We start from the raw sequence: 25,444 nt of genomic DNA on the forward strand, positions 1-25,444 counted from the left end.
TATTGATATATTTTTCAATGTGCATTCCATAAACTGCTCAAAATAATGACTATTATTTAACAGTTAAGTATGGGCTAATACAGCTCTCTCATTCATTAATGTTTTCTTTCTTTTAGGAGCTGTCTAAGATTACCATGCCTGTGATTTTTAATGAGCCCTTGAGCTTCCTGCAGCGTCTGACTGAGTACATGGAGCACACATACCTCATCCACAAGGCCAACGCTTCTACTAACTCCATTGAGAGGATGAAGGTACCCAAACACACATGTGGAACATAGCTTTGATTATTGGCTTATTTGAAAGAAGCAGGTTTTGAAATAGACTTTATGTAGAATAGAATAGAGAAAGTTACTGAATTTTACATTGCATTGCCAAATCCTTTTATTTTTTGTATGGGCAGTGTGTGGCAGCATTTGCTGTGTCTGCTGTGGCTTCCCAGTGGGAGAGAACTGGAAAACCTTTTAATCCACTATTGGGAGAGACCTACGAACTGGTCAGGTAAGAGAGACAGACAAATGTGTGGAGCACCGAGGGAGAGTAACACCTATTTTGCTTTAGTAGCCTGCGTAATTTCTTCAGTGACCTTAAGTACTGTAAATCAGATGTAGACCGCTTTCTTGGGTTTTCCACTGCATTTTTCTTCAACTTGCTCAGTTTCTTAAAACCTATTTTACATTTCTTCTAGCAATCTCATACATACGTTACCGTTTGGACAACACAATAAATGCTTGTTAGGTTTTATTGCATGTTTCTTTTTATTCATTCTAATGTTATCTAATGTTTTTAAAAGGAAATAAACACTTGCTCAGATAAATAACTTTTGAAATTTGCACAGTACTGTATTAACATAATGTAAGCACTGGCTAACATATGTAAGGTACAAAAAGTGGATGTCCACTGGAGTGGGCCTTTAAACTTCCATTCCCTCCTTTTCTCTGGCAGAGAGGACCTGGGTTTCAGGTTGATTTCGGAGCAGGTGAGCCACCACCCACCAGTCAGTGCATTCCATGCCGAAGGACTAAAGAAAGACTTTGTTTTCCATGGCTCCATCTACCCCAAACTGAAGTTCTGGGGCAAAAGTGTAGAAGCTGAACCCAAAGGCATCATCACACTGGAGTTGTCTAAGTAAGCATGCTTCATGCACTGTAATGAGCACACATCATTCAAACATTTTTTTTTTACCTAGTTACAAAAAATATAATAATGTTTACCTAGGTACAATGAGGCCTACACATGGACAAACCCTACATGTTGCGTCCACAACATCATAGTGGGGCAGCTGTGGATTGAGCAGTATGGCAATGTGGAGGTGATCAACCACAAGTAAGGGGAATGCATGCTTTGAAATTAGTAGAATGTGCACTGTATACAGTATATGAAAAAATATTTGATGGTAAATATGCTTTTTTCCCTACAGAACTGGAGAAAGATGTTGTTTGAATTTCAAACCCTGTGGCCTTTTTGGCAAGGAATTGCACAAGGTTGAAGGCTACATACTGGACAAAAGGTATGTGTTCATTGTGTGGCGGATGAATGGAAGATGTAGTCTCAGACGTAACTCGTGTGCTACATGAATGTTTTTGTTGAAGTGCACAGAATGGTGAAGTGAGCACCTAATGTGCATTTTATATGCATTTTATTATCCTATATGAATATGAAAATAGGAAATCATGTGTCCTGTTATTCTTTTTGTATGTGTCTTTTAACGCCGTAGTCTGTAGATGAATGTGTGGGCTTAAGTGATTTATATATCCCATGTAGAGGAGTGTTCAATATCTTCCTTGCCTGTCACTCACACTCACCAAAAAGAGTATATACAGTGGATATAAAAAGTCTACACACCCCTGTGAAAATGCCAGATTTTTGTGATGTAAAAGAATGAGACAAAGATGAATCATGTCAGAACTTTTTCCACTTTTAATGGGACCTATAATGTGAACAATTCAATTGAAAAACATACTTCCAAAGCATTAGAGGGATCTCATTTTTGAAAAAAAATCTGTCAGGATAAGGGTACAAAATAATTTCCAAAGCATTAGATATACCATGGAACACAGTGAAGACAGTCATCATAATTGCTATAATTGATTTTGAGTGTTAGTGTTTTAAAATAAAATGATCAAAATTTAAATGTACCATTTGTAATACAGCAAAAGAGAATTAGTTAGGGGTGTGACTCAGGATGTGACTTCGAACATATGACCTCAGAATTGGTCCAATTGGTTTTTGCAACATTAATGGAAATCAGTGATGTCTGCACTGTTTTAACCAACAGTATTTGATTGTTTGGTACAGTAAAAAGAAGGTCTGTTCGCTCTACGGAAAATGGACAGAATGTATGTACGCAATCGATTCTGCTGCATTGGAGACACACAGGAGAACCGGGAAGGGCACAGAGGAAAAGAAAAGCAGCAAACAGGTGTTATACATTTATGTAATCTGCTTGATTATATATGATGCAATTAATGTAATGCATATGTATTTCAAGTTAATCATATTGGTATTGTAGAACTCCAACCACGCTCCCCATGCTTTTGTTCCTATAGCTTCTACATTGATTGTTCTTTGTTTTTCTAAATCACCTTGACATCTGCTTATGTAAGGGCTTTATGAAAACAGTTTGATTACATGTTCCTGCGCTACGACACCACTTATGTAGCAGATAGAAGAGCTTCAGCATGTGTGTCCTGTTTTCCAGGACTCCGGTGAGGAGACTGAGGACACCCCCCTACCAGAGACTGACACTGTAGAGGTGATCGCAGGGAGCCAGCTCCTGTGGAGGATAGCCCCCAGACCAGCGAACTCTACAGAGGTTACACAAATACCCCATTTAGACCGAGCTTGAACACCTTAATTTGACCATCTTCTGAATTCTTGTATAAAAGGTACCCAAAATCAATGGTGGCAGCCAAGCCAATACATATGGTTGTGGCAAGAGACCAAATGGTCATTAGAGCAATGTATTGTCTCTGGCTTACAATGAAAGGAGTGGAACATTTATCATCTTTTTGTTGGTTGTAGCAATATATAGTGGGAGTGTATAGCCAGCCCTGGCAAAGCCAGCCCTTGCCATCAGATGGAAGTTGTCAGCACACACAAAGCTGATTCCCGCCACAGTCAAAAGAAATTCCTGAACATTCCTGAACACGAGTTGTCTTTTATTTGTAGATGTACAGCTTCACGTCTTTTGCTATGCAGCTGAATGAGCTGGACAAAGATATGGAAGGAATTATCCCAAAGACAGACTGCAGACTGAGGCCAGATATACGAGCCATGGAGAATGGAGATATTGGTAAAGATACTGATAGATTATTGTGCTTCTGTGTTCTAAGCCAAGTTAGTTAAAACCCTTTTTCTTTTTTTGTTAAAATGTTTTTTCCTTGTGATAGACCTTGCAAGTGAGGAAAAGAAGAGGCTAGAAGAAAAACAGAGAGCTGCGAGGAAAACTCGCTCCAAATCTGATGATGAGTGGAAAACAAAGTAAGACAATTAGCCATACTCGTGTTTTCAAAATGTAATTTTAAATGTATTTATTGTATAGAAATACACCTATTATACCATGTATTTCAACCTTTTTTATGGGTCATTCATTTTTTATGGGTAATTCTGGCAATTCTGGTTTACTGCTTTATACTAATGCATGTCCTCTTTTTCATTTTCTTTCACCTTGCTTTGATGAGAAGAAACCCTGCTCTCGGCCCCAGGTTGGAGTTGCATGTTCTTCTATAGTGTGCTTCACATCTTCACTACTCTGTCACTGTTGTGTATTGTAGCTCTGCTGGTCATCTAAATGTACATATTGATTCAAAACTCAATCTCAAATCCAATCAGTGGCCCAAATGCAAAATCATTGCATGCGTAGAAAATAATGATTTTACTACATACATGCATGATTGTCTTGTTTGACTGGGCTCTATTTTAACCAACCTAATGCATTAGTAAATCATAGTGTTGGAAGTAGTGCTATAGGTCTGGGGGAGATGTAGTTCTATAGGTCTGGGGGGGAAGTAGTTCTATAGGTCTGGGGGGGAAGTAGTTCTATAGGTCTGGGGGGCAGGAGAGTAGTTCTATAGGTCTGGGGGGGGGGTAGTGCTATAGGTCTGGGGCCTTGTGAAATATTACTATTTACAACATGCAAGCTGATAAAACAGCACCTGTTTTCATACCTTACGTTAGGTACTTTAATTGTCCCTGTATATTGCTTGAGTTAGTTTTTCATCCAGAAATAACGTCTATCCTAATTTTATTGAATTCAATGAACATGACTGCAGTATACATTGATCTAAATATAAATTCAAACTAAATGTGTGTTAATATATGATGTTAAAAGCTTCTCACTGTTATATTTAATTTAAAGGGTTAATTCACCCAAAACTACACATTCCTATGAAATACATTCAACTCAAAGTATATTGGTTCCCTTCTTGAAATTGAGCAAGTGAATAAAAAAATAATAATTTGGCCTCAAACATGGGAATGAGAACTTGTATACTTAAAACCAAAAACTAATTTGTTGCAAGAAATACTAGCATCCCTAACGAATATTTAAAATAGACACAAGCAAAGTGGTATCTGTTATGAAATTCTATGCTTTTGATTTGGTCTCAGTCTCCTGGTAATTTGCACCTGTTTGGGTTTGCCTGGGATTTAAATGAGATTGCATGCATTTTAAATCCCTTTGTCATCTATCAGCATGGGTTAAGTCAAAGTTCTGTCAGCTGAAAGGAGATGATTGATGGAGACAGAGATGGTTGTTGACAAACATAAACCGTTAAAAATACCACTAAATACCACTGTCAGGGAAATATTAAAAATGTATTTCTTGGCAAATCTTTTATTATACATTAGGTACAACAATAATTAGCATAAATTACCGAAGCTCTTGTGACCTAATTGTTTTTTGTATGTTTCTAAATGGCCTTAACGATTTACCAGCACAAAAGCACATCTCTTTTTCCAATAAACTCTCTGTCAAAATCCATGTAATTACCAAAATGTGCTACGAGTTATATCAGTTTTTTTTTTTCTAACTTATGGTAAGCGTCCCTCATTGACCTGACCAAAATTACTATAGCACATTGGCAAGCCGGCTGATATTAAAACATACATTGGTGGGTTGGAAAATGGCCGTGTGCTGCAACCGGTAGTGTGTAGCACAATGTGAATACAAGCCACACATCAAACCCATACTGTTTTTTTAATGCATGCATTGAAACATGTTCTGTGGATATTGACTGTCATTCATGAAGTTGCATAATGAAAATGCTCACTGTATTCCCCATGTTTCCAGGTGGTTTCACCAGGGTCAGAATCCCCACAATGGCTCCCAGGACTGGTTGTTCTCAAGTGGATACTGGGACCGCAACTATCCTCTGTTACCTGATATATACTAATGGACATTCCTATAATAATTACATTGTTGCTCATCCAGATCAACCTTATGTGATACCCTTCCACTAATATGTTGAATTGACTAACTAATTACAGACAATATTTAAAAGAGATTAACCCGGAAAGCCTTAAAGATGCAGTCTGGGACTTTTCCAAATATATATATTTTTTAATAAAATATAAATATTTTATTTTGGGCTGGATATGTAATATGTGCATAATCTATAAGTGAAATCACTGTCATACCTCAGTTATCCATGAAATTCCAGGTTTCAAAGCGAGTGGTTTGGTTCAAGTGGCACATATCAGCACATGCATAACATAGTACACAATGTTTGGGTACCCATTTTGGCTCTAAAGTGCAACTTATATAACAAAAAATCCCAGAATGCATCTTCAATTTATTACAACGAAAACACTGAGTATCAAAATTGCAATATTGTATGTATTTGTAATAGAAGAGGTTCCACTGTGAAATAGGCTCATAAAAGTAGCATTCATAATAGGTTACATTTTCCATGCAGACCTTGTTTTAAAGAATTATGACTTTTTAGCATAAATGGAATTGTTTATGCACTCCATTGGTTGAAGTGTGTCATGGTTAGACACTGTTTTTTTTAATCACTTCATGTTGCAGGGTTTTGTATATCATGTGATCTGTCATAATGTATGCTATTTTCACAACCTTACATCCTTTACTAAAGGAAATTGCAGTATAAACACAACAATCTGTTGCTTTTTATGTAATGTAAAGCTGTTTTGTTTTATAACTTCTTTATTTAAAAATTAATCTGTTACAGTCTGCACTTACAAATGTACATATTCAGTGTGTTTGGAATGTATTTGTTCGTTTATAGCTCTTGCTTTACTGATATTTAAATATCAGTATTTCACTGCTTTTTCTGGTGACTTGTCTGTTGTAAAACCTTTTTTGTATCCCTCCATATTCACATCCATTTGTGTTGCCTGATGATAACTAGGTGGATTGGTAATATTTTTTTATATGAACCTTTAAGGTCTTTTTGCCTAATTGATTGTTGGAACAAAGACCTGTTGGATAAAAGACCTATTTCTAACTCGGTTTGCTCTCCAGTACTTCAAATGCTGTTGAATACTTTTCTATAAATATTAACAACTTTAAATGCATAGATCCCTTTAATTATGTTTTGCAGAGAGGTAAACTATGCAACCATCTGAAGGGACATTGTATAAACAATCTAAACTGGTTTATTCCTGTGTTATCTTTAACAGCTGTTCTTTTACATTTCTCTGTGACGAGGTCATGGAGGACATGGATCATAATAAAGAATAATGAAAGCTATCGCTATGTGTCTTCTGTTGTGTTGTAGTGTAATATGGTTCAGATGTTGTAATATGGTCATAGAAAAAACAACTTCGTAACCAGGTATCAAGTATGCAAAGGGTCAACATTTGTCAAATTATATCTGACACCTAGAATATAGAGAATTCTATGGGGGTGGAATATTTTTTAATCTGACCATTTAACTTTCTAAATAACAAGTATAATAAAAATGGGGCATCTGCGCTCAATCAAGATGGTAGGCTGCAGAGTGCATTCCCATTGAATACTGATGCAATCAATTATTATGTTTTGTATTTGTTATTAATTTAGAATAATTTGTAGATTTTATTTATTGCTTTGACATTATGGACTTTTTTGTCTTGATCTTTGACCAAAAGATGTTCATTACTGTTGCATTTATAGTTAGCTCTGGTAATAATTAGACACTGACACAAGTTTTATTTTGGCTGTTTACCAAAATATATTCAAGTTACAGTTATATAACGATAATATAAAGTGCAGTTTCTCAGCTTTAATTGTATGGTATTCACATCCAAATTGGAGGAAGGGTTTAGGAATTACAGCTCTTTTTCAAGGGACCAAATGTAGTTGGACAACTGACTCAAAAGCTGTTTCATGAAGAGGTGTGGGCTATTCCTTTCTTCATAAATTACACAGGTAAAAGGTCTGGAGTTGATTCCAGGTGTGGCATTTGCATTTGGAAGCTGTTGCTGTGAACCCCCAACATTCAGTCAAAGGAGCTCTCAATGCAAGTGAATCAAGCCATCCTTAGGCTGCAGAAACAAAAATCCATCAGAGAGATAGCAGGAAAATTAGGAGTGGCCAAATCAACATTTTGGTACATTCTGAGAAAAAAAGAACCCACAAAAAGGCTTGGACCTCCACGGAAGACAACAGTGGTGGATAATAATAATAATGCATTTTATTTATATAGCGCTTTTCAAGGACCTATAGACACTTTACAAAATGGAACAGAAAAAAATAAAATAAATGATGATTGTAGGATCCTTTCCATGGTAAAAAAAAAAAAAAACTTCATAACATCCAGCCAAGTGAAGAAGCCTCTCCATGAGGTAGGCATATCATTATTCAAGTCTAACATGAAGAGAAGACCTCACAAGAGCAAATACAGTGGGTTCACCACAAGGTACAAACCATTTATAAGCCTCAAGAAGAGAAAGGCCAGATTTTGCCAAAACACATCAAAAAAGACATTCCAGTTTTAGAACAGCATTCTTTGGACAGATTAAACTAAAATCAACCTGTACAAGAATGATGGGAAGAAAAAGTATGGAGAAGGCTTGGAACGGCGCATAATCTGAAACATACCACATCATCTGTAAAACAAGGTGGAGGTAGTGTGATGGCATGGCCGTGCATGACTTCCAATGGCACTGGGTCACCAGTGTTTATTGATGATGTGACAGAAGACAGAAGCAGCCAGATGAATTCTGAAATGTATAAGGATATATTGTCTGCTCAGATTCAGCCAAATTCAGGGAACTTGATCGGACGCCGCTTCACTTTACAGATGGACAATGACCCAAAACATACTGCGAAAGCAACCCAGCATTTTTTTAAGGCAAAGAAGTGGAATATTCTGCAATGGCCGACTCAATCATCTGATGTCAACCCGATCGAGCATGCATTTCCCTTGTTGTAGACAAAACTTAAGGCAGAAAGTCCCACGAACAAATAACAGAAGACAGCCACAGTAAAGGCCTGGCAAAGCATCACAAAGGTGGAAACCCAACATTTGGTGATGTCCATGCGTTCCAGACTTTAAGCAGTCATTGCCTGAAAAGGATTCTCGACAAATTAACATTTTATTCATGATTGTGTTAAATTGTCCAATTACATTTGAGTCTCTGAAAAAGGGGATTGTGTATAAAAATGGTTGCAATTCCTAAATGTTTCATAAGATAACTTTGTTCAACCCCTTGAATTAAAGCTGAAAGTCTGCACATCAACTGCACCTCGGTTGTTTCATTTCTAATCCATTGTGGTAGCATACAAAGCCAGAATTAGGAAAACTGTGTGTTACTAATCATGATACTTATGAACACATCTTTTTTCTTCCCTTTGTTTTTTGCTTTTTTATGAAATGGCCAGAAGACAAGTGGTGAGGCCGCCTAAGCAACAACCACCTTCTACCATTCCACCTAGGCAAGGCAAGTATATTTGTATAGAATATTGTATACACACAGATTTTACGGATGATGTTGTCATGTTGGCCCCTTCAAGCCAGGACCTTCAGCATACACTGGGTCGGTTTGCAGCCGAGTGTGAAGCGGTGGAGATGAAAATCAGTACCTCCAAATCCGAGGCCATGGTCCTCAGTCGGAAAAGGGTGGCTTGCCCACTTCAGGTTGGTGTAGAGTGCCTGCCTCAAGTGGAGGAGTTTAAGTATCTAGGGGTCTTGTTCACAAGTGAGGGAAGGATGGAACGGGAGATTGCCAGACGGATCGGTGCAGCTTCTGCAGTAATGCGGTCGTGGTGAAGAAAGAGCTGAGCCGCAAGGCGAAGCTCTCGATTTACTGGTCAATCTACGTTCCTACTCTCACCTATGGTCATGAGCTTTGGGTCATGACCGAAAGGACAAGATCCTGGATACAGGCGGCTGAAATGAGCTTTCTCCGCAGGGTGGCTGGGCGATCCCTTAGAGATGAAGGGTGAAAAGCTCGGTCACCCGGGAGGAGCTCAGAGAAGAGCCGCTGCTCCTCCACATCGAAAGGGGTCAGCTGAGGTGGCTTGGGCATCTGTTTCGGATGCCTCTGGAACACCTTCCTGTGAAGGTGCTCCGGGCCCGTCCCACCAGGAGGAGACCCGGGGAAGACCTAGGACACGCTGGAGGGACTATGTCTCCCGGCTGGCCTGGGAACGCCTCGGTGTCCCCCCGGTAGAGCTGGAGGAAGTGTCTAGGGAGAGGGAAGTCTGGGCATCTCTGCTTAGACTGCTGCCCCCGCGACCCGGCCCCGGATAAGCGGAAGAAGATGGATGGATGAACACACATTTTACATAAAAGACAAAACATATAAAGAAAAACATCACATTTAAAATGGCTTAAATAATTTTTAAGATTAATAAAAGGCAGGAGAAAACAAAGGTTTTTAGCCAAGATTTAAAAGTGGTCAATGTTGGAGCAAATCCAAGATTTTCTGACAGTTTGTTCCAACTCTGCTCAGCATGACTAAATGCTTCCTCACTGGCCTAGGTCCTTACTCTGGGAATGGTTAGCAGATCACAACTATAATGAGAGAGAAGGTCTAAGAAGTAACTTGGCCCTGAAGCATTCAGTGATTTATAGACAAGTGGTAGTATTTTAAAATCAATTCTATGATTTACAGGGAGCCAGTGCAGAGAACAAAGAATTGGTGTATTGTGTTCAGTAATCCTAGTGTATAGAACCAAATGATCAATCTTCATGTAACTTGATATTTGGCATCTATGGACAAAGCTCTTTCATAATTGCAAAAACCAGGCCACACAATGGAATTAAATGCATTATTTATTATGCATCAGCTCAAATTAATCAAAGGAATTGTTCCATTTTTAATTTGTACATAACATGTTTCTTAGTTTATCAGTAGGCTATGAAAACAGATAATCTGAAATGCTTAATAGACAATACTTTAATGAACAGGTTGTAGAACTCTGAAAACAGGAACACTCCTGTACAATTAGTATCTGCCCGTAAGATACTGCCATGGCAGCAGCTACTCTTACAGATGTCCAAATAAAATACCACATCTCTACAACCCCACCACAAAGGAATACATCTGCTAGTGGGTAATACATGTGTCTTTCAAAGGCTATTTCAGTTTTGAGACACTAGCCTAACATGAATGGTAGCCTCTTTTCCTCAACCATTTTCTTTAAAAGCTGCATTGCCTAACCCACTTTCGGATTGAATTCACGCCTTCAACAGGAATACCCCAGTTTTTGGTATACAGTACTGTACATATAATGATATTAAAATCATTATTTTGTCATTATAAGACACATTGCTCTTGAAGCTGTGAACTTATTTTATACCAGAACAATAGCCTTCTTACCACACAAAACAGCCTACACTTCACAAACACATCACACAACATCTTTCATCCCTTTACACAATCACAGAAGATAGGAGGCCAATTACTTTAGTGTAGGCCTAAATAACACACTTAGCATACAGTCTGGAACATGAAAAACTTCCCACTTTAAACAAATAATTTCATATTGAAGCCTTCACAAACCTTTTATCTAAGGCCCTTATATTCATAATGCATTCATGAGAATATGTAGTGTTATATAAAGGGGTGCAAAATGTTTTTACTAATTTGGCCATCATCACTATTGCAGATTGTACAGCCCACCTGGTTCTAACATGCAGCCTTGGTCCTGATATTGTCCACTATCTGATTGTGCTAAATCCATATGTTAGACAAGTGTAAACGATTAAAAGATGCATTGTGATCTGATCTGAGTAAACAGACATGATCAAGATAATATCAGGATGAAGGAACCATCCTAACAGCAGGTATAATCAGGCTTTAATCAAACTTCATGTACTATAAATTAATTAGCCAATTATGAATTTGTGCTGCAGGTCTTGTGTAAAGCCTTTAAACTGTTACTTTGAAATGGGACTAAGACAACGAGAAACAGCTTAATCAGACTTAAATGAGCAGGCTCTTGCTTGCATTTTATGGCTTAGTGACCATCCCTCAGTGATTATAATCTGATAGATACAATACCCTGTACTTTCAAAGTTGTTTCATCTGTCTTGAATGTTTCCTTCCTCATCGGTGTGGCCGATGTTAGAAAAGCCTGATCACAATTAAAATGACAGAGTATAAAATGTTATAATATCCAGTTTGTGTGGTAACTTAAAACCTACCTTAAAATGCCTGTGGTTAATAATAAGTTTGTTAAAAAGCAGAGTTAATATGAATATAAATGTGTTTTGTGTTCTGATAAGGGTGTTATTACCATATAAAGTATCTCAGGTAAACAAACATTTGGATTTACAGTGTACAGCTGTTGAAAATAGATTTTGGGTCTCTCATACAGTACCCGTGCCATTGCATGCATAGTGTGGAGATCAGTGCCCACAACTTGTCAAATAAAAAGTGTTCATACACACACATATATATATATATATATATATGTTCCCAAAACTGTGCATGTTATTTGTAAGCACATTTGAATGTCATACTATTTAAGATTGAAGTTACCTTTGTCTAATATTAAATACTTATACTACATGGTATGGTGTTCTATGGCACATGGTGTTATACAATACTGCAAGGTAGCAGGCCGTTTAATTCTTGTTCCATAAACTTTGGGTTGTAATCGCCATGTGCCGTTTTAGAAAAATTATGGGAAATTACATTAGGATCTAAATATTTGTGGCTGCATGACCATCAAAGTATGCCCATTTAATAAAGGACACATTTCTAAGATACCAGAGAAGAACTGTGTGGATGTTGGTGAATGAAAGGGTTCTACAGCAGTGACATCTAAAAGAATCCAATAAAACCTCTGTCATACTATGTCATGTCTATTCAATTTAGGCAAAATTGTAATTGAAATAAAAGGCAAACACAACAAACATCTGCCAAATATCCATTTGACCGATAGATTATGGTTACACTCCGAACATCTTTTGTACACGTCTCAAAAATATGACACAAAGACAAGGTTATCTAACTACTGTTACTACCTATGGTCAAGAAATCCAGAAAATAGGAATATGGTGTGACTCTTCTAGAAGTTACTTATATCTTATGTATGCATGGCCCATAGAATGAAAAGAACGGTTAAATGCTCCAAATATACTAGATCAAGTTCAATTTGTTATTCAGTATGAACTTGTAGGTTTATTATAATTGGTTGTGTAAACTGTCAATAAAAAAAAAAGAAAGATTTTGTCTGAACAAATGACATAATTACTATGTGGTTTTTAATGTATAATGGAAGCCATGCTTCTCATATCTTCTAAAGCACGGCCGGAGGCTGAGGTGTGGCATCATCACAATCCCTTCAGTGGTGGACAGTGTCATTGAGGTACCACTTCCTTCAGCGAGGCCATGGCTGAGTGGATGCGCACGTGAAGTCTGTTCTCAAAGTCATAACCTGCATAATCCTCCTTAGTGGAAGAGCAGAAAACACATGGTGAGTTCACAGTAATGGACTGTGTTATGTAATAGGCTGTTTGTACGACATTATGTATCTGTGCAGTGTATGAAAGGCTTCACAGCAAAAGGTCAAATCCCAAACTTTTTAATCACACGCTGTCGCATAACTGTACCTTTGCCTGATGCAAAAATGCTCTGCCTTTTCCCACCGTCTAGACAAAAACACAACACAAAATAAGACATCTCATCCTTTTATTAAAATATAAATAACTTAAAGGGTAATGTGTAAGATTTTTACTGTGCTACTAGCATACCTACAAGTAAGAATGACCAGTCGACATCTGCAGTTTATTTTTTAAGTTACTGTTTCAAACAAATATTCTTCTACAATTGTTCCGAGTGCCTGAGATATTCCTCATTCCGCACAGATTGTCAGAGTTGATACATTCTTACCTCTGGCTGTGCGAGCAGGACACATCCAAGCTCATAGCATGAGTATGGCTGCACATAAGAGTTGTTCTGTCGACCAAACTCATCTCTGGCAGCCAGCTGGAATGACTGCATCATAGGAGAAAGAGAATACATATCAGTTTATTCAGCACAAACATGTACAGGTATACTTGTATAAGGAATTACTAACATAATGCTTAACTGTGTGGACCAGCATAGGATAATGTAATAAAAACAGTACAATTATATGACCAGGTATAAATGATCAAATTACCTGGATAGCATCTTTATTGTTTCCATGGCATTTGTGAATGGAGCCTAGAAGGAGGTTTTTTAGCCCCCTGTATGATGCGTCATCCACACTCTGTAACACTGAGAAGAGTGTCAGAACACAACTGGTAACATATCTATCTTAGTACAGTGGTTTGCAGCCCACTGTAAAACCATTTTACATTCCCAGTCTTTTATCTAAAGCCTCATTCATGTGTGGGGCTAATGTGTGACCTACATGCCTGATCTTGTCCATGTATAGTAATGAGATCTAATCACAATGCGGAAATGACTGTTCTGCACCTCGCTAAACATGTGGGAACAATCCGAATGTACGTGATCAGGACAACGGACACATGAGGTATAAAAGGGCTAAAGCTCCACCTCTTACCCTGATTCATGAGCTGCAGTTTGGAGGAGGAACAGTTGGGCAAAGCCTTCCACAGGTATAGGACCTCTATGACTCCTAGAATGCACAGCTCTCTGGTGGGAGAAATCTTCCTCAGTCTCTCTGCCTGTAGTAAGATGGTGTAGAGGCCAAAGAGAGAGGATCTGTGTTATTTAGTTTCAAAAACAGTATATAACGATATGGTAAATACTCTGAACACACAGGAAAATTACCCGCTTGAGTGCAAACTGTTCTATCTGATTGTTCTTCCTCTTGAACATTTTCTGGACACCGGTGAAGACACCTTTGGCACCTTCCAAGTCCCCTGCAGCTCCCTGACATACTTTTATGGGGGGGGGCAATATTCTTAGATGTAAATGACTAAGACAAAATGGAAACTAAGTAACTGTAAATTATAACGACTAGTTAATATAATAACATTGACTTTCTCACCTCCAGTCAGGTAAGCATAGTAACACTGTGACCACCGAGATTCATTCTTCAGCCGTTCAAATGACCTGAATGCCTCCTCAAAACTCAACTCAATCATACTGCACCAGCCTGAAGTCAAATACAAAACAAATGGGTACACAAAGGATTGGCAACATTCATTCAACATTCTAAGAATCCTAAATACAGCAGATTTGTGATTTAATTTAAATTCTACCCTAGTCATAGGCCAAAATTGGCTCTAAAAAGTAAGTCCCTGTGGACTTTTCCACCTTTTATTTTGTTACAACATGAAATCAAAATGGATTTAATTATGACTTTTTTTCACTGATCAACACAAAACAAGTAATTTAAATGGGAAAAAAATACATCTACAAATCATTCTAAATTAATTACAAATATAAAACAAAACAATTGATTGCATAACTCTTTGCTATGACACATCTAAACGAGATGTGGTCCAACCAACAGTCTTTCACATAATTATTTCAATGGAGTCAACAGATTAAATACACCTGCCTCTTCAAGGTGTCATAGTTGATTTATACAGTTCTTACCAAAAACTACATTATGAAGATAAAGGTTACTCATAGGTAAGTAGAATAATGTTGTCCATCAAAGACTTACAACCATGTGTATCCCATATAGTTCTTCAAGATCTGCAGAATCATATTTATAATTATTTGCAGCAGTAATGTCTGCCAAAAGTGCTTTTACCAAGCATTCATTTCTAGGTCGGGAGATCTATGCAATCAATTCATTATCACTGTTTGTTGTGTATTCATTTGAAAAATATTCTATAAAATTCACTTTAACACTAGAACCACCGGGCCTTTCAGACCCCCAGCATTTGCCAGAGCCGAATGCTGTTTCAGGTCATTTGCAGACGAATTAGCATACACATTCTCCTCCGCAGCATCACCATCCAGCCAGAGCATCAGTTAATCTACTGGGTCGTCAAATTATATAGAATAGTAAAAAAAAAAAAAAAAGAATTACAAAATGTGTTTGTTTTAAATGGTTAATAAAATTGATGAATACATAGAATGATTATTTCTAAGAACACGGGCTATTTAATTTGTGTATTAGGCCCTACAAATGCACAAAATGAAAATTACATAGCCAATCTACAGGTGACATGAATTGTCTATAGGTGACATGAATAAGTTATCAACAAGGAACAGAAGGGTTAAAATAAAGAGCTCACTGCAAATTGAACACTTCTGTTCCTCACTTAAATCTTTCCTTTTCAACTTTTTTGGAAAGGAAAAGAAAAGGTGCAGCAGTCTCTTCATTTTTTCCAGACGCCATTTGGTGGTTCTAGTGTTAAAGGGGTGCGTAGACTTTCTTCAGCGACTGTGAGGGAAACATACCGATTTCATAGAGACACACGTGCTGGATCTCTCTTTGGTCTGATGCAAGCTCTAGTGCATCATGGAAGGACGCCAGAGCACTGTTAATTTGGCACTACAGATAGATGAGACAGAGACAGCATCACTCGGCATAATCATGAGCAACAACACTTAACTGTCCTGTATAACATAACACTAACCGCAACATGCTTTTATTTCACCTTCAGCCCACCATGCTCACCTCTAACCTCTGAACCCGTCCTTTAAAGAACATGAAGAGGGAAGAATTGGGGTAGACCACAGCCTTCCTCTGCAGAATGGCCTTGGCTTCCTCTAGGCCTGCCTGAGTGTCAGAACCATCCAAAGCAAAGAAGGGCAGCACTACTGTGTGGTACCACAGAAGGGCCAACCTGGGCAGAAGGGTTTGTTTGAAATTGAATATCTATTTTAGTAAAGGAACATCTCAACGTCATAAATAACAAATTGTTTGTCTCAGAGTTTTCTTCAACACTAGACATTCAAAAGCGTGGACATTCTTGCTTTTCTTAGATCTGTCAGTCAAGCTCAATTCTCTATTTGTTTTAAAACAAACGTCTGAAGTAACACTTACTAAATACTGAATAAATGTGTTTCTATATACTATCCATTATTATACTCTATGAGACATGACAAGATAGATGATTATGTATGACACATAGACGGAAAAAGCACTGTGCCAAGAGCTGAGAAAGAGACGAGCAGAATAACACTCCCAATCAAATCAACATCAACACCCCGGTTCTTTCTCTCTATTTCTCTCAGTGGTGATGTAAAACCTCTACTCACGTAGCTAGTGGAGCTTTCATGTCTTTACTCTCACTGGCATACATTAGGGAAGACAGACCCTGAAGACGGTTGCCAGGGAAACCCAGCAAGTTGATAATCTTCAGCAGGTGTGGGGGTACCATGGAGATGCAGAGGTGAAAGAGGCCATATCCAAAGCTGACAGAGCCCTTCAGTCGATCCAGGGCCTCTGCGGTCACAGCTCCCTCCACTGGGGCATTATGATTGGCCTGGTCTGAGGACAGGTCCACCTCATGGGAGGAGGAGTGCTTCACACAGGTCTCCTGCAGCTGACTGATGTCACTGTGGCACTTATTGTACATCTTCCAGGCCTTACGGAGGATCCAGCCTCCTTTAATGTATGCTGTTAAGGAGAACATTCAGTAAGGGGCAGTCTACTAGCAATAGACAGTCAAATCCAGCAGTTGTGATTTTAGTTGCAGATATTTTCACATTTCTGTAGACTACTATGAATCCTATCACACTACAGAATAGAAAATGTATTGAAACAATACGCCATCAAGCTAAAATAGTCATTTAAAGATTCTGGAGCTGACTAATTATACATTACATGAGAGCTCCTGCTTGACGAAGGAGAGGACGGCAAGGTAGACCTGGCAGTCAGCCACAATGATCTGCCGCTGCAGGCGGTCCACAACTACCACCCCTGACCTCTGGGACTCCAACTGACACAAACAGAGCAGACTGGTCATTATCCAATCAATTCTCAGTCCAGTAATGCCTTTTGATTGGATCTCATAGTTGCCACTGTCAATGCCATTACACAAACTACAAAGCATGAATGAAATAACAAAGATATTCCAATTCAATCCTGGTTTAATACTGATGCAGCTGGCAACATTGTGTTCATCCAAAACTGGCAGAAATCAAGACAATCCATGATGGGGTATAGTAAACATAATTGTTCTACATAAATCAATCTGTCTGTCTGTCTTTGTGTGTGTGTGTGTGTGTTTCTGCTGTAATCAGTCACCCACTCACACTCTTTTTGATCTTGTTCCGGATTGTCTCTATGACACCAGTGTTGTCACTCTCACACAGCTTTTCTGTGGTCCTCAGATCATCACACGCTGTCTGCATCTTCTCTTCCTCAAAGGTCATCATGGCGTTCTGCAACATCCCAAACACACACACATCAACAAACACAGTGGAGCTATTCAGATGTCACAGTGAAAACAATAATGCATAATACAGGGTTAAATAATAACCAAACCAGTTTTAGCATTTTCTCTTTTTCGGTGTATTGTGAACACGTTGACTGTAATAGGATTTAGGGAGGTAATTACAGAATCATTTCATAAAGCAGGTATAGAACAAAGAGCCTTTCTCTGCCATAGCACGTGGAGGAGCACAATGAAACACGCAAACAATTGCATGCATCACAGTGTAACACAGTGACAGGACGGTGTGCATCTGTGTTGTGTGCGAGATCCTCAGAAGATTAGAATGGTTGCATTATCTGACCAGCGGAGGTCAAATACCCCAGTTCACACTTTCTCAAAGGACTCTTTGTTAACCCCGCCAAACCCTGACAATTCCTTCAATATATTACTAGGGTTGGGTGAAATTTGATTCATTCAGAATGCATATTTAAGCTTGATGTTCATATGCATGATTACGCTTGACATAAAAACACTGAATTGTTTTAGTTTTTATACTGTAAATGTTTATGTCCCTTTGTTGCCTCACGTTGCCTTTTGGTCTCCTCTCGCTCCTGTGAGCTGCGTGTACTTTCCCATTTACATACATGCACACACAAAGCCCCTCCCCTTGGGCACTTACTCTAAAATGACAAATTATTTCTTCAATGAGTCAACAGAAATCTGTGCAAAGCTATCACTATAACAGCAATTATAAAATACAGTAGCTGCAATTTGAATAATATAATATTTGTTTCTATTTTTTTGATTTTTCTTTCTGTCACTTCTTTCCAACTGATTAATAGAAAATCAGTTCCATTTGTTCCATTTCAGATGTTCTATGTTGTAAAATAGAAATGTCAATTTAAAAAACAAACATGTTTTTGTTTGAAAAATGTACATATACTGCAAAATATTACTGTGGCTTGGAAAACAAGGTGGTTTTTATTTCTATGACTCAAGTGAACATTATTGTTTCTGTAGAGAAAGATTAGCTACAGTTAGGTTCAGAAATAATTGGACATTGACACAAGTTTTGTTATTTTGGGTGTTTACCAAAATATATTCAAGTTACAGTCAAATAACGAATATGGGCTTAAAGTGCAGTCTCTCAGTTTTAATTTGAGGGTATTCACAACCAAATTGGAGGACGGTTTAGGAATTACAGCTCTTTAATATGTAGCCCCCTCTTTTTCAAGGGACCAAAAGTAATTGGACAATTGTCTCAAAAGCTGTTTTATGGACAGGTGTGTGGGCTATTCCTTCGTTATTTCTTTATCAATTAAGCTGGTAAAAGGTCTGGAGTTGATTCCGGGTGTGGCAGTCGCATTTGGAAGCTGTTGCTGTGAACCCTCAACATGCGGTCAAAGGAGCTTTACAAAATGAACATGGAATAGAAAAAAACTAAAAAAATTATAATCATAGGATCCAGCCAAGTGAAGAACACTCTCCAGGAGGGAGGCATATCATTATCCAAGTCTACCATGAAGAGAAGACCCCATGAGAGCAAATACAGAGGGTTCACCACAAGATGCAAACCATTCATTAGCCTCAAGAATAGAAAGGCCAGATTAGACATTGCCAAAAAACATATAAAAAAAGTCAGCCCAGTTCTGGAATAGCATTCTTTGGACAGATGAAACTAAGATCAACCTGTACAAGAATGATGGGAGTATGGAGTAGTATGTAGTATGGAGAAGGCTTGGAACGTCTCATGATCCGAAGCATACCACATCATTTGTAAAACAAGGTGGAGGCAGTGTGATGGCATGGACATGCATGACTTCCAATGGCACTGGGTAACTAGTGTTTATTGATGATGTGACAGAAGACAGAAGCAGCCAGATGAATTCTGAAGTGTATATGTTGTCTGCTCAGATTCAGCGAAGTTTATTGGACGGCGCTTCACTTTACAGATGGACAATGACCCAAAACATACTGCGAAAGCAACCCAGGAGTTAAGACAAATCGGAATATTCTCTTCACTTTGATGAAGACAAACCTTAAGGCAGAAAGACCCACAAACAAACAACAACTGAAGACAGCTGCAGTAAAGGCCTGGTAAGGTAAAGCATCCCACATGAGGAAACCCAGCATTTGGTGATGTCCATGTGTTCCAGACGTCATTGCCTGCCAAGGATTCTCGACAAAGTATTAAAAATGAACATTTTATTTGATTGTGTAAATTTATCCAAGTAAATCTGAGCCCCTGAAATAAGGGGACTGCGTATGAAAATGGTTGCAATTGCTAAACATTTCATATGACATTTCTGTTCAGCCCCTTGAATTAAAGCTGAAAGACTGCACTTCAATTGCTTCTCAGTTGTTTCATTTCAAATCCATTGTGGTGGGGTACAGAGCCATAATTATGAAACTTGTGCCAGTGTCCAAATATTTCCAGACCTAACTGTATGTTTGATAAATCATGCACTACACAGAACATACTACAACAGCCTCAGCAACCCAATGCTTCAAGTTAAATAGTGTTCCATTGGAACTAAGTTTCCTTCTTTTGTACAAAGGTGCCATGACGCAATAGGTATGTTTAAGGCATAATGAAATGAGCTTTCTCCGCAGGGTGGCTGGGCGATCCCTTAGAGATAGGGTGAAAAGCTTGGTCACCCGGGAGGAGCTCAGAGTAGAGCCGCTGCTCCTCCACATCGGGAGGGGTCAGCTGAGGTGGCTTGGGCATCTGTTTCGGATGCCTCCGGAACGCCTTCCTGTGAAGGTGCTCCGGGCCCGTCCCACCAGGAGGAGACCCCGGGGAAGACCTAGGACACGCTGGAGGGACTATGTCTCCCGGCTGGCCTGGGAACGCCTCGGTGTCCCACCGGAAGAGCTGGAGGAAGTGTCTAGGGAGAGGGAAGTCTGGGCATCTCTGCTTAGACTGCTGCCCCCGCGACCCGGCCCCGGATAAGCGGAAGATGATGATGACTAACTTACACAATATATTGTATCTTTTTTTGATTGTGTAACGTACGATGCCCTATGTTTATTAGCTTGCATGCTTGTGGTGATGTCACAAGAAAGAATGTCAATAGATGTATGTTTTGATGCAACACCAGAAAAGCAACAAATGGGGTATGGCACTACACCTGTCCTATGGTAAAATTATTTTCAGAGGAAACTCACCAGGAAGCTGACAAAACTTGCCCCAAAACTCATCAGTGGACTGTGAGTCCTGAAAAGACAAGAGAAAAAAGTTAGAAGGAAGAGATAATCAGTAAGAAAGAGGAGTATGGAGAATATATAACATAACAGAATAATTCCAAAGAGAAAGTGATTGGGACTGTTACTTTTTATAGGAAGTCTTTCCCACCAAAGGACCTCTCTTCTCAGCCATTTTTTGAGGGGTGCAAAATTAATTTGCATTTTATTGCATGACATAAGTATTTGATACATCAGAAAAGCAGAACTTAATATTTGGTACAGAAACCTTTGTTTTCAATTACAGAGATCATACGTTTCCTGTAGTTCTTGACCAGGTTTGCACAGGTTGTTGTCATGCTGGAAGACCCAGCCACGACACATCTTTAATACTCTTACTGAGGGAAGGAGGTTGTTGGCCAAGATCTCGCGATACATGGCCCCATCCATCCTCCCCTCAATACGGTGAAGTCGTCCTGTCCCCTTTGCAGAAAAGCATCCCCAAAGAATGATGTTTCCACCTCATGCTTCACGGTTGGGATGGTGTTCTTGGGGTTGTACTCATCCTTCTTCTTCCTCCAAACACAGCGAGTGGAGTTTAAACCAAAAAGCAAAATGTTTGTCTCATCAGACCACATGACCTTCTCCCATTCCTCCTCTGGATCATCCAGATGGTCATTGGCAAACTTCAGACGGGCCTGGACATGCGCTGGCAGGTCCTGCAGTGTAGTTCTGGGCTGATCCCTCAGTTTCCTCATGATCATTGATGCCCCACGAGGTGAGATCTTACATGTAGCCCCAGAATGAGGGAGATTGACGTTATCTTGAACTTCTAACATTTTTCTCATTATTGCGCCAACAGTTGTTGCCTTCTCACCAAGCTGCTTGCCTATTGTCCTGTAGCCCATACAAGCCTTATGCAGGTCTACAATTTTATCCCTGATGTCCTTACACAGCTCTCTGGTCTTGGCCATTGTGGAGAGGTTGGAGTCTGTTTGATTGAGTGTGGGGACAGGTGTCTTTTATGCAGGTAACAAGTTCAAACAGGTGCAGTTAACACAGGTAATGAGTGGAGAACAGGAGGGTTTCTTAAAGAAAAACGAACAAGTCTGTGAGAGCCGGAATTCTTACTGGTTGGTAGGTGATCAAATACTTATGTCATGCAATAAAATGCTAATTAATTATTCAAAAATCATACAATGTGATTTTCTGGATTTTTTTTAGATTCCGTCTCCCACAGTTGATGTGTACCTATGATAAAAATGACAGACCTCTACATGCTTTGTAAGTAGGAAAACCTGCAAAATCGGCAGTGTATCAAATACTTGTTCTCTCCACTGTACATGCGGAAAATTTAGATATACATACTAGCGGACTACACGTCTACATTGTCATAATGGTGATCGGAATTATAGATGAATAGATCAGGGGCTATATATATATATATATATATTATGATTTTTTGAGATCATCACCATTTGAGATCCGGGGCATTTCATAAAAGACCTGGGGCTATAGCTCCGGATGCACAGGCCTAACGACGCCACTGTCTTTTAGAATGCAAAGTAGAAGCAATTCTCTTTGGTGGACTGTTGTGTATTTGATTCAAGTGTACCTGTGGTAAATTCTTCTAAGCATCTTGCAGAATTTAGCCATAACACTTCTTTTGACATCAGATACGTTTTATTCTCTTCCCTGTCCAACTGATCCCAGACCGATTCAATTAAGTTGAAGTTGGGGCTCTGAGGTGGCCAATCTGTTACTTTGAGTTTTCCATCTGCAGACTTGCGCTCCAAGTAGGTCTTAATCATCATTACATTTTCTGTGTTGTTGCCCGGTTCCACACATTTTGAATTATATCAATTATCTTTAAGACAACATTTAAAATAACATTTACAATAAATAAATGTTTATTTGTATTCATTCATGTTTTTACAAGCTACAAAACATTTACTGCCCAGATAAATACATCTTTATGTATACAATTATTTATGTATAAACATAAACAATTGCATCACGAGGCCTAAGATGTTTGCACAGTACTGTATATTCCATTATTTTATTACAATGAAATTCCCTAGTGTATATGTTTATTATATGTGAAGAAAGTGACGTTCTACAAAAAGACTACAATGAATTTACAACCAAATAGCTGAACTTTCACTTGTACTACAATTCAAATGATATCTGATGAAATTGTCAATTTAAGGTATACTCATCTATTACTGTCTAACTTATAATTGTTTTTTGAATCGTTTACCAGGTTTGTGGACCGTTGCTATATTATTGCAATTATTAACAGTGTCTTACTGTATGCACTACTACTTTAAAGTGCTTTACAGGGAGGAACATCCAGTTTGTTCCTGTGTCTCAGCATGATCTGCGATTCATGGAGGGTGAAGGCTTAATTAACCAGAAAGCTAAAATTAGAACATCAAGTGTCCGTTTCTCCTGTTTTCACAAACAGAGCTAGACTGCTCTGTGTGCAGGGCACAACCTTTCTCAGTCAACATTTCCAATCCAACTGTTCATGTCTGGACAAGAATTGTGTAAAGCTTTCTGTTTTGGGCAATAGGCTGTTAAGAGGGATAATTTCAACGTCAAAGTCTGATTTTCATTTTTGCACCTACTTAGTAGCTTTCATCTGTAGCTAGAGGACATTACTAAAGCAATAAATGTTTGTTCTGTTATTTAACCAGGCAAGTTGATTAATAACCAATTTTTATTTAAAGCAATCACCTGGGGGGATGTTACAGGAAAAGGAGCAATTAGGGTTAACAGTATTGCTAATGGAAAGACAAAGCTTTCACCTTGGCGGTAAGAACCATAGACCACATTTGTGAGGCCACCTAGCCGTCCCAAACTGGCAACACCAGGCCACCTTGCCGCCCAAAACATAATTAAAGCCACAGGCACAAATAAGCTTATAATTAAAAGGAGAACTATGCTCAACCATGGTCATGCCCTTTTTGGTACAAGAGACTGAAGAAAACAAATATACCTTTGTGTTGGACTTTGACAGTGGACTGGGGGGATTACTGATGGCCCCTGAGGCTAAGATGCGTGTGGTGCAGAGCCTTGTACGAAAGCCTTGTATAGGCATATAAAATAGCCTATGGCTGCTAATGAGTAAGCTACAAAATCTAAGGAAATGGGCTGAGCTCTTATGCAATATGATTCAGTGACTACCTTAGCTGAGTCTTCACGTCTCACATCAACGTTTTTCATATGAAGACATCTATAGTGCGTGCCGAAACCCTTAGTCTATTTGATTAAAAAGTAAAATGTATGTTAAGTCTGGAGCTGTCGGCAAACACTTATCGACGCTCAAACTGGAGTTAAGTAGGCTTCTCAGCTTTGATCACCTCAAGTTGGTAACGATATTAAAAGTATTGTAACACTAAAAACAAGTCAGTAGGCTACAGTTAATCTTATGTTAGTGAATACAAAGAACGCCCTATCAATTAATCACATTCAATTCAAATACGTATCTAGACTAATACAATACAGCTTTGTTCAGGATTGGATATTCAGTATCCCTAAACATTATATTCAATTATAAGGTGAAGGGGGAATTATCTCACCTGTATTTTCTGAAAAGTTCATCGCTTTCCTTGAATCCGTTGTTGAGAAGCATGTTGATACCTTGAAGAGCGAGCTCAGCATCATCTATGTGCTCTGATTTCTCCTCTACCTGCTGATGCTGGGACTGCTCTGGGCCCGCCATTGTTTATCCCTATCGTCTGCTAAAAAAATAATTAATACATTCAATTCAGGCCAGATGCGGTTGCAAAATGACACCTCTCTATAGATTATCCAACCTTGGTTATTGATGTTGGGACTGTGCTAACATACCCTTGCAAATGAGGTGTGAAACTCGCCTTTCCGTCAAAATTCTGAAGCGTTCACACCAATGCAGTGATAAACCTCTTCATAAGGCGATATCGTCATCTCGACAACGGGTAAAAGAACCCTCGCCACGCATCTGAGCTTCGTAAAAATGCACCAAAGACACCGTTTACATTATATAATTTAAATGATTATCCGATGCGTAAGTTCCTCTAGAAATACCTGTTCTTTCATTTGCAATCGCATTGCTGGTCGTCATCATAATTGCAAAGCGTTAATGCTATTGCGTAACAGTAAAAAGAGGACATTTTACTATATTGACTGACCTATGTGATGCTAGCCAGAATAATGATTAGCCACTATAGGGGAATTAGAGTTATGCCTTCAAAATAAAAGGCCCCCCGGAAGATTTTTTTACACTTTCAGATACATGGATATTTGAGCTCAATTCAATTTGTTGATAAAAGTATTCAAATTTAAGAAATCACACAAAGAAATGTATGCAATAAATAATCAGAATTGCAATTTTTACATGTTGAATTTTTTTTTACCATTACATAAAAGCCTAGAAATTGAATAAGGTACACCAAAACAGATGCAAATGATTTGAAAATCATTAGACAATAACTTGGGAGGATCCAGCCTTCCATAAATATAAAAGAAAATTGTTTTGGTCTAAACCATATAGGTAACACATCATGCCAAGACTGAAAGATTCA

The 25,444-nt window shown here is 38.7% G+C and overlaps 2 protein-coding genes across 6 annotated transcripts in view; one reads left to right on the forward strand and one right to left on the reverse strand.

The window, feature by feature from the left end:
* The window catches only part of osbpl1a (oxysterol binding protein-like 1A), a 32,310-nt gene extending 25,598 nt beyond the window's left edge, over positions 1-6,712 (forward strand). Inside the window, exons 19-29 of one of the 2 annotated variants that reach the window (XM_010871852.4) lie at positions 117-251; positions 401-498; positions 943-1,125; positions 1,216-1,323; positions 1,418-1,507; positions 2,296-2,419; positions 2,699-2,812; positions 3,169-3,292; positions 3,390-3,480; positions 3,684-3,704; positions 5,291-6,712. In XM_010871852.4, the coding sequence (XP_010870154.1) occupies positions 117-251; positions 401-498; positions 943-1,125; positions 1,216-1,323; positions 1,418-1,507; positions 2,296-2,419; positions 2,699-2,812; positions 3,169-3,292; positions 3,390-3,480; positions 3,684-3,704; positions 5,291-5,393 (1,191 nt within the window). In that variant the 3' untranslated portion in view covers positions 5,394-6,712. The remainder of the gene's footprint in view (positions 1-116; positions 252-400; positions 499-942; positions 1,126-1,215; positions 1,324-1,417; positions 1,508-2,295; positions 2,420-2,698; positions 2,813-3,168; positions 3,293-3,389; positions 3,481-3,683; positions 3,705-5,290) is intronic. The other variant, XM_010871853.3, reaches the window with a different exon arrangement.
* Positions 6,713-10,212: 3,500 nt separating this feature from the next.
* Positions 10,213-25,057, reverse strand: ttc39c (tetratricopeptide repeat domain 39C). Of its 4 annotated transcripts, none has more exons than XM_020048761.3 (15): positions 24,758-25,057; positions 24,461-24,619; positions 20,862-20,910; positions 17,572-17,700; positions 17,141-17,255; positions 16,573-16,933; positions 15,989-16,157; positions 15,769-15,862; positions 14,399-14,506; positions 14,179-14,288; positions 13,949-14,072; positions 13,562-13,659; positions 13,291-13,395; positions 13,011-13,049; positions 10,213-12,848 (listed from the first exon to the last, which is right to left on the reverse strand). In XM_020048761.3, the coding sequence occupies exons 2-15, from the start codon at positions 24,601-24,603 to the stop codon at positions 12,759-12,761; spliced, it is 1,734 nt and encodes a 577-aa protein (XP_019904320.1). In that variant the 5' UTR covers positions 24,604-24,619; positions 24,758-25,057; the 3' UTR covers positions 10,213-12,758. The 4 variants fall into 4 exon arrangements, with proteins under 4 accessions (XP_019904320.1, XP_019904319.1, XP_019904318.1 ...); XM_020048760.3 differs by having other exon boundaries at positions 24,461-24,622; XM_020048759.3 differs by having other exon boundaries at positions 24,732-25,057.
* Positions 25,058-25,444: the final 387 nt, after the last annotated feature.

The sequence above is a fragment of the Esox lucius genome, chromosome 8 (assembly GCF_011004845.1).
Source record: "Esox lucius isolate fEsoLuc1 chromosome 8, fEsoLuc1.pri, whole genome shotgun sequence".
Classification (NCBI taxonomy): Eukaryota; Metazoa; Chordata; class Actinopteri; order Esociformes; family Esocidae; genus Esox; species Esox lucius.

What these genes read in the sequence shown, in the direction of transcription:
- ttc39c (XM_020048761.3), bottom strand. Translation starts at nt 24,603, where the DNA reads ATGGCGGGCCCAGAGCAGTCCCAGCATCAGCAGGTAGAGGAGAAATCA. An exon ending in ATGAAAGCTCCACTAGCTAC is followed by an intron (nt 16,158 to 16,572) that starts GTGAGTAGAGGT and finishes CCTTCTGCCCAG; the next exon opens with GTTGGCCCTTCTGTGGTACC. An exon ending in CGTGTGTCTCTATGAAATCG is followed by an intron (nt 14,507 to 15,768) that starts GTATGTTTCCCT and finishes ATTTGACTTCAG; the next exon opens with GCTGGTGCAGTATGATTGAG.